Source organism: Phascolarctos cinereus, unplaced genomic scaffold (assembly GCF_003287225.1).
Source record: "Phascolarctos cinereus isolate Bilbo 61053 unplaced genomic scaffold, phaCin_HiC Scaffold_3;HRSCAF=262, whole genome shotgun sequence".
NCBI lineage: Eukaryota > Metazoa > Chordata > Mammalia > Diprotodontia > Phascolarctidae > Phascolarctos > Phascolarctos cinereus.
In genome coordinates, this window is record NW_027555736.1 from 75,474,552 (window position 1) to 75,493,839 (window position 19,288).

The 19,288-nt window shown below is 39.3% G+C and overlaps 1 protein-coding gene across 3 annotated transcripts in view; it reads left to right on the top strand.

The window, feature by feature from the left end:
* Positions 1–656: 656 nt before the first annotated feature.
* The window catches only part of BLNK (B cell linker), a 95,591-nt gene continuing 76,959 nt past the window's right edge, over positions 657–19,288 (top strand). For all 3 annotated transcript variants that reach the window (XM_020997075.2, XM_020997078.2, XM_078150945.1), the window contains exon 1: positions 657–888. In XM_020997075.2, coding sequence (XP_020852734.1) covers positions 842–888 — 47 coding nt within the window. In that variant the 5' untranslated portion in view covers positions 657–841. The remainder of the gene's footprint in view (positions 889–19,288) is intronic.

A 19,288-nucleotide genomic window follows, 5' to 3' on the forward strand; every position in this document is an offset into this window, starting at 1 on the left:
CCAGGAGGAAAACCCCTAAGTTATCTTGAACACCGGGAGGGTAATTCAATTCAAAAAACTCTCGGGCATTTGCTCAATAAGCTCCTTATATTAACTCGTCCTATGCCTGCTATCTTTTTTTTTTAAGAAGTTTTGTTTGTTTGTTTGTTTTTTGGCATTGGGGAAAAACTAGGTTAGTGCAAATAGACCATCTATATATAAAGGGGGAGTTGGTTTATTTAGATGGGCTTAAAACAAAAAAAACTAGCACAATTCCAGCAAAGCTACTTAGTACCTTTGCGAGCTGGGGCATCATTTGATTTTACTGAGCCCCAGTGTCCTCACTGTAAAAGGGAGGGAGCTGGACCAGACGTCCTCTCCTGCTCAAGATCTTTCTGTCATTCCACCAGAACAGCCCCTCCCGATTTCTCCTCCAAAATTTCCCGCAGCAAAGCGTCAATGCCCGGAAGTAATGGCCAGCGAGTCGAGACAGATAGATCCCAGTTCTGGTTACAAATCTCTGTGTGTATGAGAGAGAGAAGGAGAGAAGGAGGGAGGGCAGCTGGAGGAAAATTTGCATGCCCAATCAGTTTCAGAATTAAAGTTTACACAATGCCAAGTGAGTGGGCAAGGCTGATGAGATCACATGACTGTGTAGAGACATGAAACTTGCCTGCGTGCTCCTGCGAGTTTTACTTCTCCTAGAGCAGGAGCGGAGCGCTCCCGGGCTAGACTCTGCAGCTCATCCTCTGCTCCTTGAACCAGGGGCTCTCCGCCATGCTTTCTGCTAGTGTCAAAACCGACTGATGTTGCTTCTGGAGGGTTTTTGGTCTACCTGGTGATTGGGAAAAGAAAAAGAAAAATGGAGAGGTTTAACAGGATAGCTGTGCCAGCTGGACAGAAGCTGAGGTGAGTTTCCGCTCGTGCAGTCCTTCGTTTGCGGTACTAAAAACCAGTCACCTAAAGACAGCGACAGCTCCCATAGGGAAAAAAGTTTTCTTTCTACTTGTCTTTTTTTCTTTTTATTTATCCTTTTTTTTTGCTATTTTTTCTTTTATTTTTTTCTCTACCGTTTCTTTCTCTCTTCCTTTTTTCTTTTTTCCTACAATTCTTCTATTTTATTTTCTTCCTACCTATCTTTTTAAAAGTTTTATCTTTGCTGTTTTCTTCCTACCTGTTTTTAAAAATTTTTTATCTACATTGTTTTCTTCCTATTTTTTTTCATTCTACTTACCTACCTACCACGTTGCTTTCTTCCTACTTATCTTCTCTATTGATATTGGTTTCTTTTCATCTTTGTCCAAGTGGATCTGCTAAGTGGTCTTTACTCCACGGCCACTTTAAAGAGCAAAGGTAGACAGCACAAAGTGAAAGCTAAAGAAACTTAGGTGCTTTCTTTTTTTTTTCTTTTTTTTGTTGTTGTTAGGTGCTTTCTAAGAGCTGATTTTCACCCTCTCTGATCCCAAGAAATTGTCAAAGAGGCTTGCTCATTGATTCTGTTATTTTTGTTACGATTCTAATTCTCTGGCTAGATTGTGGTCTAGGGCCAATGAGTTCAGCTATGGATACGTTTGACATGTATGTTAGGATGATAGAGTCCCTGTGACTAAATAGGCCTGGCATCATGAAGATCTGGAATCAAATTCTAACACCTCAACCTTGTGACCCTGTGCAAGTCACTTATCCTCTGTGTGCTCTGTGCAACCCCTAGTACTAAATCATAGATGGGTTGCAGTCTTTTAATTACAGACACTTTGCATATTCAATATATTTTAGGATTAGATGTTGTTTTCCCTACATCACACCAGTCTAAGTAAAATCAAGGAGGCAAAATCCTATTGTAGTGTTTGATTTTTTAAAAAGTCTAAATATCATCAAATAGATGTGGGTCAAAAGGGGTCTCTTAAAGGATAGAAAATGTTTCTAAACTGTAGAAAAGACAATTCCAAGCTTTGGTTTTAAAGACTTTTATATAAGAATATTCTAACATCAAGGCAATTCACTAATTATTGCTTACAGTTTGGCTTGAGAGAGAGGCATTTTAAAGAAGGGTGTGTTCTATCAAATTTCACGTGGGATTTTATGATGAAATTGCATATTAGAAATCCTCCTCCCATCTTAGGGATGCTCTGATGTATACAACAGAAACAGTCATTACTACTTAGGATAGCAATTCAATAAAACTAGCACCTCTCTGAAGTTCTTAGGACTATGGAGGGCCTTTGTGTCTCTTAAACACTGATTCAGTAATGACAGTAATTCAGTTCAACCTATTATAGGCTAACAGAATGCTAGAATGAGAGAGGGAGAAGGGAAGGGAAGAGGGTATGAAAGTAGAGGTCTATAGTCTCTGTTCTCTCAAGGAATTTAACATCTCACTTAAGGGGTAAGCCATATGTTAATTGATTAAATCATACAGGGGAGGATTAGATGCAAATGTGAGTGTTACAGATGGTGATTCTTGTCAGACTTCAGAGAAAGTAGACATCAATGAGGAATAGACTGAGAAAGTTTGAGAGGACTTCCTGAAGGTGGCATTTGAGCTGAATAGTAAGGGACAAGCAGGTTTGAGATGGAAAAGAGGAAGGAGAGAGAGAATGCTAGGAAATTGAAACAAAATGGTCAGAGGCATGGACATGAAGTGTTTGCAGGACAATAAGACCTTATGACCTTTCCAAAGGGTTCAAGTTGGGGAATAGTAGGAGAGAAGGTTGACTAGATGGGTAAGGATAAATTACAGAGAGTCTTGAAAGACAATGGAAAACTTGGACCTTACTCTTTAGGCCAGTGGTTCCCAGCCTGAATAGGCTGCAGAACACTGGGAAGCTATTAATTATCAGATCCCCATCTGTGTGCACGAATCACTAATGTTACTTCACTGTGTATATTCTTAATCAGTGGGTGCTGGGGCAGCTAGGTGGCGCAGTGGATAGAGCACCGGCCCTGGAGTCAGGAAGACCTGAGTTCAAACCCAGCCTCAGACACATAACACTTACTAGCTGTGTGACCTTGGGCAAGTCTCTTAACCCCATTGCCTCGCCAAAATTAAAAAAAAATCAGTGGGTGCTAATAGTAATAACACGTAGATCCATGGATCCTCTTACTCTAAGGTTGGGCCACAATTGCTGTCTACAATACAGTGCCCTTGAAGGTGGTCGAACAGTGGAGAGAAGATTAATCTGGCAGCTTGTGGGCTATAGCCTGGGGGGATAAATTGCTGGGAGATAACTTCTGAGAACTTAGCTGGGTGGCTGATCTTGGTCATCCAGCCATGAAGTTTTGATGTCCTGGAGAGAGAATAAAAAGAAGAGCATTGATATGAGAGAGATTTCACAGTGCGACTAGATGAGCCCTGATGAATTTAAAGGAAGCATCTTTAATGACTTACCTGAAATGAATGGAGGCTTGCAATGTGCCGCTTCGTAGATGGGTGTCCATGACCTAGAACTACCACTACCTTAAGTAATAATTAGTGTTGTGTTTTTTTTTCTAGTGAATTCAGATAAGAGACTAAGTAAAGGGCATGAAATCTCTACCATTTTGTGCCCTGCCCTCCCCTTCAAGTACAAGGTCCAGGCTGATTACAGAGTAGAAAGGGGAAGATATTTTTTGGTAGATTACAGGGTAGTAAATGGTAGTTCTATTGTGAATAATCATAAACTGGATTTGGCCTGAATTTTTCTCTTAGGAGACCACTGTAGACACTGTGGGCCTTCTTAGTTAGTTAGACTATAAATGGCACTTACCAAAGAAACAAAACCAAACTGAGGGGGGAAGGAATCAGCCCAATAACATGCTTTCTATTAAATGGATACATGTTTTATAAGATAGAAATATGGCCACTTGTGATTGAACATACATGCTACTTAATGTGCTTTACATGTGCTCCACCATTTGCAACTGATTTTTAAGATTTTTATTGAATTAAATTCCTTGTGAGAGCTGGTTGTTCAATTGAAGTGAAGGCTTGGGACATGTCTACCTAAGTATTTCCATCCATTTTATATTTCATTATGTTTATCATATCCATTCCTTTCCACATAACTTGCCAAGCAAGGAAATGGTGCAGATAAAATGTTGGGCCCAATTAAATGATATTCCTACTTTTGGAGGCCTCTGGGAGCAGCTTTGAAGAGTTAGTTCTCAATGTCATTGTGATTAGGGAAAACTGGTGGCCTTTTCGTTTTATAATTAAGAAAATTAAAGCATGGAGACAGTAAGAGGCTTGCTCAATCTACATAGGGTCTAGTACATCAGTAATTCAGGGTAAATAATGTGAGAATTTTGGGGTGGAGGGACAGGTATCTAATTTTGTTGTTGGACCAAATTCACAAGATAGGAGTCATCTCCATTACAGCTTAGTAAATCTGGCCACATAATGAGATTGTCTCTGTTGGAAAGTGGAGGGGCATTAAAATTTGGGGGACAACAGGGAGATGGCTTTCAATACTATTCCAAGATCAGACAGAGAAAAAAACCAACCTAGATAAAAATTAAGTTTGTTTTTCTCCCTTCTGCATCTATCATGACTTTCTTGGCCCCATTAAGGCCGTAAAGTGGGAGAATGCCAATAGTAATAACAGACATTTAGATCATGTTTTGAGGTTTCCAGAGTGATTTTTATATATGATCTCACTTCTTTTTTACATCTACCCTTTTAAGTAAGTGCTCTAAGTGCCCCTAATTTACAGATGAGAAAACTGAGGTGAAGAGAAGTTAAGAGAATTGTTCAGAGTCCTAGAGAAGAAATGGCAGTGAGGAGTATCTCTTCTCTCCCACCGTATGAATTATATGTATTATGTGTATGTAATTATGAAGACATAATCACAATTCTCTGCTCTCCTGCCAGGGTCACTCAGTCAGTCCACGTTTATAGTGCCTATTATGTGCCAGGCACTGGGCTAAGGTCTGAGGATGCACAGAAAGGCAGAAGGCTGTCTCCTCTCAAGCAGCCCACAGTCTAATGGAAGAGATAACATGCAAAGAGCTATATACAAATATGCTATACACAGGATAAATTGGAAATAATCAATAGAGAGAAACACACTAAAACACGCTAAAATTAAGGGAGATCAAGAAAAGCTTCCTGTAAAAGGTGGGGTTTTGGCTTGGACTTGAAGGAAGCTAAGGGGTGGAAATGAAGAGGGAGAGTACTCTAGGTAGGAGAACAGTGAGTGAAAATGCCTAGAATTATGAGATGGAAGTGTGTGCAGGGTCAAGCCCACATTAGCATTTGAGATTTTTCCCAGTTTCCTAGGATAGAAGAAATTAGATGAATTAAGGAAAATGTAGCTGAGAGTTCTTCCTGAGGTTGACCCTGAGATATGAGAGAAGGCAGAGAAAAAGGTTGTTGATGTATATCACTGTCATGGAGGAAACCCAGAAAAAACCAAGCAAATAGACAAAGCTTGGCTAAGCACTTAAACAAGATGAGACAATTGAAGAACCTTCATATTGTAGACATTTTATCATATTTGCTTAAATGGATGAGTTCATTCTATATTAGATAATGCCAGATGTTAAATGTGTAAAAAGAGATAGGTCTGACCCTTCAAGGAAGGTGTCCGTTTAGAATGTACCTAGGGACAGGAATTTAGGCTGTGAAAAGCAGAGAAAGGAGAATTCTAGAGGGGGCTAAAGAGAGATGTGGTGAGTCCTTGGGTCTAGAACCAGAAGAAACTTTGGAGATTGGTTAGCCTAAATCCTTCATTTCATAGATGAGGAAATAAAGGCCTAAGTAGTCAGTAGCAAAGGTACATTTTAAAACTAGGTCTTCCAAGTCTATGCCTAGTGTTCTTACCATACATTATACTGCCCTGGAAGAGAGAACTACATCAATGCAAAGAGAGTATGGATATCCCTGAGTGATCATGCTAGCTTTTAATTTAGCAGCGAGCATATCTCTGAAGTAATTCAGTCAAAGGGAGATTTGTTGAGGAAATCATTTCTGAATCTTTCTGAAAGACAGTTCTGAGGGAGAGAGAACAGTTTAAAAGCATTGTTTTATCCCCAGGCCCCTTTCAGACAATGAAAAGAGTTCCTTGGGCAGAGGGATGATTCTAACCTCTCTCAGCCCCATTTTCTTCATTGAAATGAGAAAAAAGTTTCTGAAGTACCTAGCATAATTCACAGGGTTGCTATTAGGTTCAAGTGAAGTAATGTAGGGGGAAAATTGTAACTTTAAAAAGGCTGTATGAATTTCAGTTATAATAAAATGACTACAGTAAATGAAAATGGAGTCAATAGCTTTAAATATGGTGTATAGTTTCTCTATAAGGGACTCCTTTCACTTTCAAAATTTGTTATTAGTTAATAAATAACTTTTTTGCTAAGATATATGAATTATTGAGTCATTGGCATGTTTTCTCTATGTTTGTACAAGTCTCAAATGTACCATTCTGTTCCACAAAAACTCCCTTGCTAGCACATGGTGGCAATAAAATTAAAGGCTATTAGCAAAGTGATTTGCTAGCTTTTTAGAAGCCTCAGCAGGATCTTCTTCTCTAGACCTTAACAATAGTGAGTAGTGGTGAATGCCACTTGTGGTGGGTACCATCCCACGGGTATATTTAGCAGAGCTGAAAAGATGAAGAGGACACAGGGGAAAGGCACAGAATGGGAGAGGAATTGGGACTCCCAGAAGGCTCCAGTATGGGTCAGAGGACTTTGAGATGAAGAGAGATTTGGAGCTTTCCTGGGAAGCTTTTGTACCATGAGGGAAACTTCACCATGGAAAAAATCTGGGGTCATGCCATCACCTCCAAGGACACGTGGTGACAGGTGTATGGGCAGATCCACGCTGACTGTTTCACCCTTCAAGGACAAGTTTATCCATGGATACAAAACAAAGGTATTTATATATACTACAAAAGCCAATACACAGGCACAGGGAAGGCATGGTTGGTGAGCCAATAGACAGGTATTTCCCTTCCAGTTTAATTCAATATATTAAAAAAAATTTTTAAACTAGTATTCAGTGTGATTTATAATTAATAAATTTCGAGGCTTTTGTATGGAATGATGAAATATGCATGATCATAGGTATATTTAGTTAAAAACTCAAGTGGGCTGTTCATTTAAGGCTCAGCTGGATTTTTCTTGATCTTATTACCTCATAAAAATAAAAGTAAATCTAACATACTTATTCAGAGTTACTTGAAGTAAATACACACAGATAAAGAAAAATCCATAGAAAAGAATGTATTTTCAAAAAAACTTCTGACAAGTGTCTACATCAAAATCTGGCTTAAAAAGAAAACTGAAGTATTATGTAGGAATGGAGAAATATTTTGTCCTGGTTAGGAACTAGTGTAGACCAGAAACAGATTAGGGATGAACAGGCACTGAAGAATTGTAACTCACGTAATTGCCCCAGAGCCAACAGTATGGTTTAACTTCCTCCATTTTGGCAAAAGTGACCTGGATAAGAGTTTAAGAGGCTTCTAACTCTGTAGATAAGCCCCTCAGATAATGAAAGTGATTTTGCCAGCAAAGGGCAAGCTTCAGGAAGCTCCCACCAGACAGGGCCTGGACCAGAAAATGGTGGAGGATCCTCCTCTTGGGCAAATACAAGGTGGTGAGTTTAGAGAGAAAGTGTTTCAGCCAAGATCACTGCACATTGCTGCCTAAAGAGAAGCAATCACTCCACACGGCACTCCAGACTCCTTAAAGGGAAGGAATCTTCTTGCAAAATAGTTTTTATTATTAAACCTTTTGTTTAAAAACTGAATATTGAACATTAATACAGCCCATTAAATTTGCTTGGTAACTATTGACATTTAAGTTGATTTCAACCAAAAGTATGACTTTTTGTTCACTTCAAAACGTTCCCATCAGAGTTCTTTGTTTATTCTCTTTTATTCCCTTTTCTTCTTCTGTGGACATAGTTTATGTGCCCTCCATTTTTGTGGTCAACAAACAGTTTTGGTTTTTTTATTTTTAGTGCCAGACACTGAGCTAAGCACCAAAAATACAAATGTAAACAGAGAGAAAGCCCTCTAGAAGCTTACAATCTAATAGAGGAAGACAATACATAAGAGTGTATTTAAGAGATGAGGGGTTGGGAATCTCACAAGGGATCAGAGGAAAGTGAGGCACAGTCTGGAGAGAAATGACAGCATGGATGACCTGGATGCCCTCCTTAAAAGGAGGTTTTGTGAGGAGGTATCCAATATAAGGAAGACACCATTGGGACTGGTGGGTCCCCCAATGTGTGAACTCCAGTTTTGGAGTTAGTTTCCAGGTTGCAGAGCTTTCTGGGACATGGTAGAGAAAGTCCAGAGTGCAGTCTACGGAGGCATGCATTATATTGTCAGTTATACTCGTTTTCTTTGCCTTCTTTCATAGAAGTCTTTCTAGATTCTTGGTATTCCTCATCTGCATCAGTCTTAATGGTATGATGATAGCACATTGAATTAACATATATATATTTTTAAAAACCAGATGCATGATTACACTGGTGTAGGGGGCTCCCAGTCAGAAACTCTTTCTGCCCATTGGACTCTATTGAGTCCTTCTCTGCAGTTCATAGTCCTTAGAGATTTATCTCAGGCTTGGAAAAATTAAATGACTTGCCTAGGGTCACATAGCTAGTATGTGATCGAGGCAGGGCTTTAATCCAAATCTTCCTGGGCCTGAAGCCTTCTTTCAATCCAGTATGTATGTCCTTTCAAGATGAACAAACCATAATTTATTTCATCATTCACGACATATAATATTTTTAGGTAAATCAGATGCACATTTATGAAGCTATTTATAATTTCCCTGGTGCCACTTCTTGGGGCTAACAAATTCCATAAATGTCCGTCCTCCTTTGCCTTCAAGTTGGCATTTTCAAACTTTTCAGGGGTTCTCTTCATTCTGTAACCTACTATTGAAGGAAAAAATCTAAATTTACTTTCTTGGTGCCTCTCATGCCATATCTACCACCTTACTGTTCTATTACTTGAGGATGCAGCGTTCCATACTCTTCAACTTGAAACTCTGATTGTCCTTAGTCTATTCCCATACAGAAATCCCTGGATTACCTTAATCGTTTGTCTTTCTCACGGAGGCCAGAGCAGTATGAAGTGTTCTGAATATACCCATGGGTTTATTCTTTACAAGGCTTTCTATTTTATATATGACATTAAGGGAAGGGAAGGATGCTTGGTGATAAATAGAACAAAGAACAAACTTCTACAAAATTTCCCTTGATACTACTGTCAGAGTGGCTATTGTGGACCATTGGTCTAAACAATTATGGCGTTTCTTAACTTTTTATTGTCCATTCACATAATGTTTTTTCAGAAAGTGTCATTTCAAGATCATAAGAAATAGAGGGCAATTGCTCACTTCCCTAAGTGTGGACTCCTCTCAGTAGAAGGAAGACTCCCATGCCTTATTTTTGGCATCTCCTGCAAGCCTTTATCATAACCTTATGACCACTGTAATATAAAATAGCTCCAGCCAATGCCTTGGTTCACCCCTTTTCTTTCCCCACTTGCATAGACTGAGGGCCTCTCCTAAAAGAATCTATCCTGCATAAGACTCTGTCATGGGACCAGTATATTTGGTCCAGGAATCCAAGGAGACACAGATGAGGAAGGGAACCCTCAAACTGTTAAATAGGAGAAGTTGCTCAGTTGCTGAGCTCAGAACAAAAGTCGAAATAGCCAAATGTAGATAACTCACATGAAAGCTGTTGCTAGTAAGGAAGACTTAGAGGACTGTGATTACTGGGTCACCAGTGGAGAATTTGCTTCTTATAGTGGCTTCTGTAAGCATGTTGGCAATGGGTCCTATGGGAAGGAAGCAGGGAGTGAAAGAGATGTCCAGTATCATACACAGGGAGTCCCTGGGCCAATTTATGCAGTAGGATCCTTCTTCTCTCTGACCTAGGCTCCCTCTCTCCCTGCCCAAGCCTCCTCTAGCACTTTGGCTGCCTGATTGTGTAGTAGCCTCACCAAAAGCTTGCTTGTGTTCTCCTGCCAATCTGTTCTCCAGAAGTCCTATTGACATTTTGATTTAAGAGGGTCCTTACTCTTTACAAGCAGTAGTTATCCATCCCTAGAGGAATTCAGAGAGCAGGACAAATTGTAGTGTCTGTGCCTCTACTACAAAAGTTCTGTTTTGCTTTGTTTTGAAACCTGGTTAAGATTAATATAGGCAGCCTTAAAGGAGATGGACATCATGCCACTTGAAGGATATGTTGAAAAGGGGAGGCAGGAGGGTGTGTGTGTGTGTGTGTGTGTGTGTGTGTGTGTGTGTGTGTGTGTGTGTATACTTCTTTTCTCTTTTAGCAACAGCAGACATGTCCCTTTCCTTCCCTTCCACCACATGCAGCTTCTATCACCGGTCCTGACAATGGCACAGGAACTACTCCCAATCGTTAGACCTGAGGAGAATGACTTAGTTTGTTATGCTCATGGAATTACTCTGGGCAGCAGAGAATGGCATGAATGCAGGGCACAGAGACTAGGAAAACTAAAGTTGAGGGGCTCTGAGGTAGTCTGGGGCTCCAGGCTGCTAGAATCAAGACAAGCAGGGGGCCACTAAGGCTGCGGTCAAGCATGACTCGATTGGAGGAGCAGAGCAAGAGGACAGTCCACAACTGAGAACACCATCAAAGACCAGGGAGGAGTAAGAAGTGCACTATTACTAGAGGTCAAAGTAGAACGAGTCAGGAAGCTAGAGAGACAGCGATAAAATCAGTATAAGGTGTGGTTCTAGCCCAGCCACAAGTCTCTAATGTATTTTATTTTGGAGCTCATGCCTTGAGATGAGTTTCTGCTCTTACATGAAATATATAAAAAACTCACGGTTGGGCTAGAACCACACCTCAGAATCAAGGTAACTCTGTCTCCTGGTTGTTGGTTACTTATATTGATTTTCTTTTATTTTTTAAAATAAGTTTTCATTGATATTTCTTGTATTTATATATTTTTTTAAATTTATTTTATTTTTAATGTACAGGACAAAACAAGTATTTCTATAACATAGTACAATAAAAAAGATGACTGCACATGAAATTGCAAATCTACATGTACTACTTGCTATTCCCTCCAATTTATTGATTGCTATTGATTTTCTTATTATCTCTCTAGATTCCTTCATCTTGGATATTAAATTCCTTGTTAGCCATTTTTGCTTGAACATTTCCATCATACAGATTCTTTTTGGCAGAGAAAATAGAGACAAAATGAGTTTTGAGCTGCTGTTTTCTCACTCTTTCATCCCATACAACCCAAGCATTAGGTCCTATTTTTTCTTTCATTTCTCACATTTGGTTCCTTATAGCTAAAAACAAACAACAACAAACCTTATGACTGACTAAGCCAGCCTCAGTTCAGGAGCTTCAACACTCCTGTCACTATTTTTACATTCATCTTTTTGTTACTTGTTCTTGCTTCCATCCCCTTTACGTTTCTTTTTAAAAATCTGTTGGTTAGTGAATTCACTGTGCATCCACATTGGTCTCATCAGGCACTTCCTATTTTTTCCTCCCCATTGGAATTATTTCCCTTTCTGTCTTGAGAATTTCATTCTTGAGACTGACTTCTGTAACATGTTATTCCAAGAGATCTACCTATCCATCTACTTTGAACTCTGGTGGTATTGGGTTTCTCTCTCTCTCTCTCTCTCTCTCTCTCTCTCTCTCTCTCTCTCTCTCTCTCTCTCTCTCTCTCTCTCTTTTTAAGGCAATTGGAATAAAGTGACTTGCCCAGGATCACATAGCTAGTAAGTGTCAAGCATCTGATCTGAGGCCACATTTGAACTCAGGTCCTCCTGACTCCAGGGCTGGTGCTCTACCCACTGCGCCACCTAGCTGCCCCACCTGTTTTTTTGTTTTTAAACAACATCTAAGAGTCATGTTAGACTGATTTACTTTTCCTTTTCTGTCACAAATTCTAGGAGAGAGTGGTCACTACCTTCAAGAATTCTCATTTTAACCCTAGAAACTAGCTCCTTCATTCCTGAGAATCAGATCCAGTATACAATTTCCTCTTGTTTATTTCTCCACCTTTTGAAGAATGGAACTCTTAAGACAAATTAAAAATTATTAGCTGCTCTGCTTTTGGCAGAGAATTCCAGCACATGGCTCGGTAGTTGGAATCTTCCATCACAACTATATCATTCCTCCATGCCGGGCTCCTCATCTATTTCCTCTCTCTGTCTCAGAGGTTTGTAGTGTCCATGGACAACAAAGTCACTTCTCCTTTCTCCCTCCATTTACCCACACCCAAATGTTCTCCATCATCTTCTCCCACTTCTGATTCCTTAATTTCTTCATATAAGTACACCTATTCTGATTCTTTTGAATTATGTATTCGAATTCAGAACCATATTCCAATTATAGGTTTCATCCCACCAAATCTTGGTGTTACCTATGAGGTCAAATTTGTCTTTGCGTTGGGACTTCTTGTTCCTCTTCCTTAATGCCTTTCTTGTTTCTCAGATATTTTTGCAAACTGTGTGTGTGACCATGGACAAGTCACTTAACCTCTCTCAGCCTCAGTTTCCTCATCTGTAAAATAAGGATAAAAATAACATCTGCACAGGGTTGCTATAATGATCAAATAAAATCATCTATGTTAAGCACTTATGCTTAATTATGTTAAGCAAAACTTAATGCTATATAAATGCTAACTAGTTATTATTATTTATCGTTGCTTAAGTGTTGGGCTTCTGTGTATAAATAATTGAACTGATGGGTTTTGCCCCTAACTCCTTTCTTATATTTTGGCTCATATAAATTTCTATGTGCTTCAGCTGTTCTTCCTTCAATGAAGCTATTCAGGGTGGCATTTAACTTGGTAGATATATATTGACAATTTTCTCTCTTCCATCCTTTTTAGTTTAAGCCCTTTTGATGAAATTTGCAAGACAGCAGGCAAATAAATTTCATTGTTATGATGAAAAACAGATTAGTATGTGTGTGTGTGTGGGGGTGTTTTACCCCCAACTAATTCTTCAAGATTCTCTTAAGAACACAAAAGACATATCAGCTAGTGACAAAATTCTAGTTAGAGGTAGAAATTCCTCATAATAGAAAGCTATAACTGGTATTTGTGTGTAATATGATGGTTGGGGAAATCAGATAAAGAATAAAGAGTGGGGAAAACATACGCTTTTCATTAATTCTGTTTAATGGACTACCCTTCATATATAGTAAGGCAATATTACATTACCTTCCATAGCAAGGCATGTGCTTTGAATTTTTTTTCCATTTAAATGAGGATGGTTTATGTACTGTGTTACCTGGATCCCTTCAAGAACAGTAGCATTCCTTTTTGATACTGTTCGTTGGGATTAGAGGTGCAAATTGATTTTTTAAATGATCTATTCCAAGTTGTTGCCTAATGATCATAGATTAAAAGGACAAAGCAGCTTAATTAAGGGTTTCTTAACTTGGGGTCCAAGGACCCCCATGGATAGATTTCAGAGAGTCTGTGAACTTGGATGGGAAAAAATTACATCTTTATTTCAACATAATTGGATCCTCTGTACTTTAATATATTTAAAAACAGTATTCTGAGAAAAGGTCTATAGATTTCATCAGATGGTCAAAGGGATCAATGACACAAAAACATTAAGAACTCCAGGTTTTAAGTATGCTGATTTTGCCAAAGTATTAGAACTAGTTCATCTAATTCTCTTCTGTGTGTGTGTGTGAAAAAGAGAGAAGAGGTGCCTATCAACTCTATCTTGCCCAGGGAGAAGAAAACCCCGGCTCTATTCTCATCTCTCCATTCTTTCCTTAAGCAAGAGGGCCCTGAAGCTATTGGTGATGTGCATGCCTGTGAAATGTCAGATTTCTTACCCTTTTCTTTCACAGACTATGTGGGCCACTGTGACCACAGTTCTGTGGGGGAGAATTACTCATCCTGTTTAACCACATGAGTAGAGAAGAATATGGAGGGAAAATGGGAGGACACAAGGATTCTCCCTCTTCTTTCTCATCTGATAAATCACACACACACACACACACACACACACACACACACACACACACACACGCTTTTCAAAAGGCAAATCTAGTCCATTCACCAGCTTTGAGTCCTAATGGATTCCTGTAGCCCAAGACTCAATCAACATCCCAGACAATTTTGGCATTTTCAAGTTCAAACTTGCATTGTGTGCTGACTTAGAGAGCATTTGGTATCATACCACTCTATATTTTTCAGAAACCATACCCACAATAGTTTCTGTAATTGGAGAGGATGGTAATTATACGGCTAGCTCAGTAGCTGGTCTTATGAGTAGACAGAGTAGACAGCCATTGGCCCCAAACCATTTTTGCCTTGGAGTTATTACAGCATCTATAATTCTACCATTAGAGATTCATTTGTTTCTCTTCAAAGGTTCTGGATTAAAATTTACATGGGAGGAGGCAAGGAGAAGCATATGAAGTTGCATGATATATTCATGTATATATATCCCAGCCCAGCAGCTAGCTCAGAAGGGGCAGGGACATGGCTGCTTTTGTGACTTTGCTCCTACAATGGTCCAGTTCTATGCACGCTCAATAATAACCATAGCTCACATTCATATAGCACTTAGTAGTTGTATGTATCATCTAGAACCATGGCAACTTAAGAGATCTTCTAATTCAGTGTCCTCACCTTGTAGATCTTCAGCCACAAAAATGACACAGCCAAGGTCACATTTGTTAGTGTCAGAGGCAGGATCAGAACCCAGGCTGCTTGACTCTTTTCTGGGCTGTCCTGAGTATGAGGGCAGTAGGCTATGGTATGTGGCAAATACGCTAACTGTCCTGTAAGGAGAAACATATTAATAGCTTCTGTCTTAAAGTAACACTATTTTATCATTTTAATTTTTATATTGTGGCTTTTAAAAATTAAGCAGGCAAAGAGTTCACATTGCTCATGCTTATGTAAGTAACATCTTTACTTTTATGAAGTCCCTTAGAGCCTATGTGAAAGTGCAAATATGCCCATTTTACAGAAGAGAACACAGAAGTTTAACATGGTAGGGGATTTGCCCACAGTCACAGTGAGTAGATACCGTAATGTTACATCTTGAATTCAGTAGATCTGAATCTTCTGACAAATTCACTTGTATTTCCATAATACTACTTTCATTCATTCCTTCAATAAGACAAGCCCTGTACTAGGCATTGGAAATTCAGAGCAGTCTCTGCCTTTAATAAGCTTATATTTTGATGTTGTCTAGAGATGCCAGGTTGTTTCTATTCTATAGTTCCTCCCTCTTTTATCTCTTCTCTGCCAATTGCCAGATCAATCTGCAAATTTACAAGATTTTTTCCCTTTTTTTTTTTTAACTATTTCTAGTGTATCTTTTCCTTTCTGTTGTTCACCTTAAAAACAAACAACCAAAAATTTAACTTGTGCACCTACAGTAAGCAGAGTCTTCCACATAGAACTATAGAAGAAATGGGCCCTGCCCTTAAGGAGTTTACATTCTCTTAGAAAGGTAACCACCACCCATTCAAGCTCTCCGTTGCTACCAACCAGTCAGATTAATGATTGTAGCAAAACTGTCTCTATGAGGAAAAAAGAAAGCTTAGGTGGGTTGTGTTCTTGGGGTCTTTATCTGTTTTCTACAACATTCTTTTAACATAATGTTCTAGATGAGTCATTATAATGTTTCTCTCCATCCCCTCTCATGTAAATGGTATGTGAGGGGAGGGAAGAAAGAAGAAAAAGAATGAGAGGGAATTTTGAGAGGGAAGGAAGATACTAAATTCCTAAGGGACTGCTGCAGCTCAGACCCCCTCCCCACCCCACGTCTGGGTGGGCTCTAGTGCATGCTATTACTAATTTCTACTTTCTTCCAGCAGATGGGCATACTGTTGGATTTCTTTCTTTTCTTTTGGCTGTTATAAGATAGCTGTGGTTTATTAGGGAAAAAGCACTCCATTTTAGAGTCAGAACACCTGAACAAGTCACTGTTAGTCTGTTTCCTTGTCTGTAGAATGATGGTAATACTTCTACCTGCTTCCACAGGGTTGTTAGGAAGGATCAAGAACTTTATAACAGTAAAGGTGCTACTCATACTTTCAAGTCCAAACTCAAATGCCACCTTCATGAAATCTCTCCTAATTTGCTTGGTCTATAATGGCCTTCTCATCCGGACCTTAGCTAATTCTTTGTTTTCATATCTCATTTATGCATTTGTCATGTAAATATGTGTATTTCAGTGTGCCTCTTTGTGTCTTAACCTTCTTCTAGATAGTAAGTTCTGGGAGGCCAGGAATCATATCTTATCTAAATGTTTCTATCTCTCTTAGCCCTGCACACAGTAGATGCTTAATAAGTATTTGTTAAATGAAAGAAATGGCACATTAGTCAGTTGTTCCTGTTACAGTATTAGTTCCCTAAATACTTTATTACCTTAAAAATGATATTTCTATGTTGATAGGGGTTAGCAGGCCATAACATGTCACTAATAACTACTTGTATGCTAGTAGTCAGGTGAAAAGACATTATTGAGATTATATGTAACTGGAAAGGGAGGTGAGCCAGTCATATAACAAGAATGAGACAATAAATGGACAATTTGAGTGGTAAAGAGTTATACTTTAAATTTGGCTTTATTATTTAGATTTGGCTTTATGTGAAGACCTCCATCTAGTAAGGGCCAGGCAACCCATTACATCTCAAGGTAGGCCATTACACTTTGGGATAGCTCTAATTGTTAGGAAGTCTTTTCCCTTATACTAAATCAAAATTTGCATTTTTGCAACTTCCTTCCCTGCTTCTGCCCCTGGGGACAAGTAGAAAATGCCTAATCCATTTTATATCTTATAGCTTTTCACATACTTAAAGACAGCCATCTTAGTCTTCTCTTCTTCAGGCTAAATACCTCCAATTTCCAGTGATTTTCTTACGCCATGAATTCTGGTTCTTCCAGGCACCTAAGCTTGAATGGTGATTTCTTTGGTTTATCTTTTTCGCTTAGTCTTCTACCTTCATATCTCACATCCAATCAGTCACCAAATCCATATTATCTGTGTGAATGTAAGCAAATCACTTCTTGTCTCTGGGTCTATTTTCTCATATGAAGGTAAGATTGTTGTGCTTCAACCATGCTTTCCACCTCCAAATCCAATCCTGTTCATGAGCTTTGAATTGTCTCTCATTAATTGTCAGTTCTTCTCATTCCAACTGCTTCTACTCTGCCACAGATATTTTCTTATGGTCTTAACTACTTAAGTTGTTCTCCTAATTCCTAACTCCTTGCTTTGAATCTTCTCTCTTCATAATTCATTCCACATACTCCTGCCCAACTAAGGTTCCTCAAAAATCTTATTTTGGTCATATCATATTACCTTGCTTAAAAGCCCTCAGTGGTGCTGCCTTGCCTCTAGGATAAAGTCTATGCTGTTTAGTCTGGTATTCAAAACATTCTACAATCTACTTTTCTGGGTTTTCTTCTGTTATTCCTATATATAAATGGTCTACTCCAGCCAAACTTGTTCAGTCATTGCCCTTTAAGATATCTTGCATTCTCTGGTTTCAATGCTGCAGTTTGTGACACTGTCCTGCTCTCCTCTTAAGCTAATTTGAATTTTTTTTTTGGGGGGGAGCAATCAGGGTTAAGTGACTTGCCCAGGTTCACACAGCTAGTAAGTGTCTGAGGCTAGATCTGAACTCAGGTTCTCATGACTCCAGGGCCAGTACTCTATCCACAACCTATTTGAATTTTAATCATCCTTCAGATCAGCTCAAGTCACTCCTAGCTCACACAGTGCATACTGGTATCCTTTTCTAAGATTTGCTAAGTTTTCCTCTTCGTGAAGTCTTTTCTGATCACTCCAGTCCTGCAACCTCTCCATTCTCTGAACTCAGGGTGATTGTTTTTCCTCCTCATCTTTACATTATTCATATTGTACTTCGAGGCATCTTTTTGTCCCCCTTGACCTTTGGCTGTTCATAGACTAGAAGTCCTTGAGGACAGGGGCCATCCCTTATACTTCTTGTTTCCCCTACTCATCCCATCACCCAAAGCACCAATACATGTAGTACATAGTAGCTAAATAAAGAGTAATTGGGTAAGAATATTCAAAGCCATTGATAAGAGAGACTTCAAATATCTTAGAATCAGGAATCCAGCTAAAGAATCAGTGAAATCTCTTAATCATATGAAAGATGCTCATTAATGATAATAGAGTCTTTTTATTTTATTTGACTTTTATATAACTAGCTTTTGAAAGATTTTGTGGAAGGGGGTAACAGAAGGGGCATAGTGTTTCCAGAATACAAAATGTGCACAAAGGTTTGGGATGGGTGACACTGAGGTCCGTGTTGGTAGATAGTGTGTAAGGGCAACAAGCAGTAGAAGAACAGAAATCTTAGGCAGGTTCTTTTTTTAGGTAATCTAGAGAGGAAGCATGGCACAGTGGATCAAAGGGCAGCCTCAGAGTCAGGAAGATCTGGGGCTCAGTTCTGCCTTTGACACATACTAGTCCTGTGAGAACTGGGAAATCATTTAACCTTAGCATCCCAGGCAACACTCAAAGAATGAGTTATAAAAAAGTTGCTAATCTACACTGAAGAAGAGAATTTCCATGCCAGAAGTTCATTATACTGATCAAATCCCAGCTCTGAACCATATCTCTCTCCTCCACCATCACACCCATTCCCTACTCTCACCTGCAAAACAATAATACCCCAAAAAAACTCTGAAGCCTCTCTAGGCTTGTGTAATAAGAACAAGGATAGAATATACTAACTGAGATAATAAAATGGCTCCAGGAATGTTCATTGAGCCTGGGAGACTGTGATATTAGCCTGGAAGTTCCAGTATAGTGAAATCAAATTCTGTAAGTAAGCAGAGGTGGGTAGCATGTGATTGGGACAAAATGTGGAGGGAGGGGCTTGAGACCAGACAGGAGACAGTGTCGGACGTTCTGTGGCTTTAGAAGCTCCAGGAAGGAAGCATCTTGGACTCAGGCCTCAGGAGTGAACAGGAACTGTCTCAGAGTGTGCCATTCTGCAATCACGATCGCTGCACAGTTAGCTTGAGCATGTTGGTGGAGGAGGGGAAGCCAAAGGCATTCAGCTCTTGGCAACTCTGGCAAGAGCCAAGTATTGAGGAAGAAAACAAAGGAAAGGTATTAAGTTTAAAAACAAACAGAAAAGGTCAATTTACAAGAAGCCTGTGGATCACATGAAAACACCGAATAGGAACATCATTGTCATTAAATCAAAGGACTGCAGAGTTGGTAAGGATTTCAAGTTATTTAGCCCATCTCAAAGCAAGAATCAGATCTACAAGATGTTTAACAAGACATCACCTGGGCTTCCTTTAAGCACCTCCACTGATGGACCACCTACTACCTTAC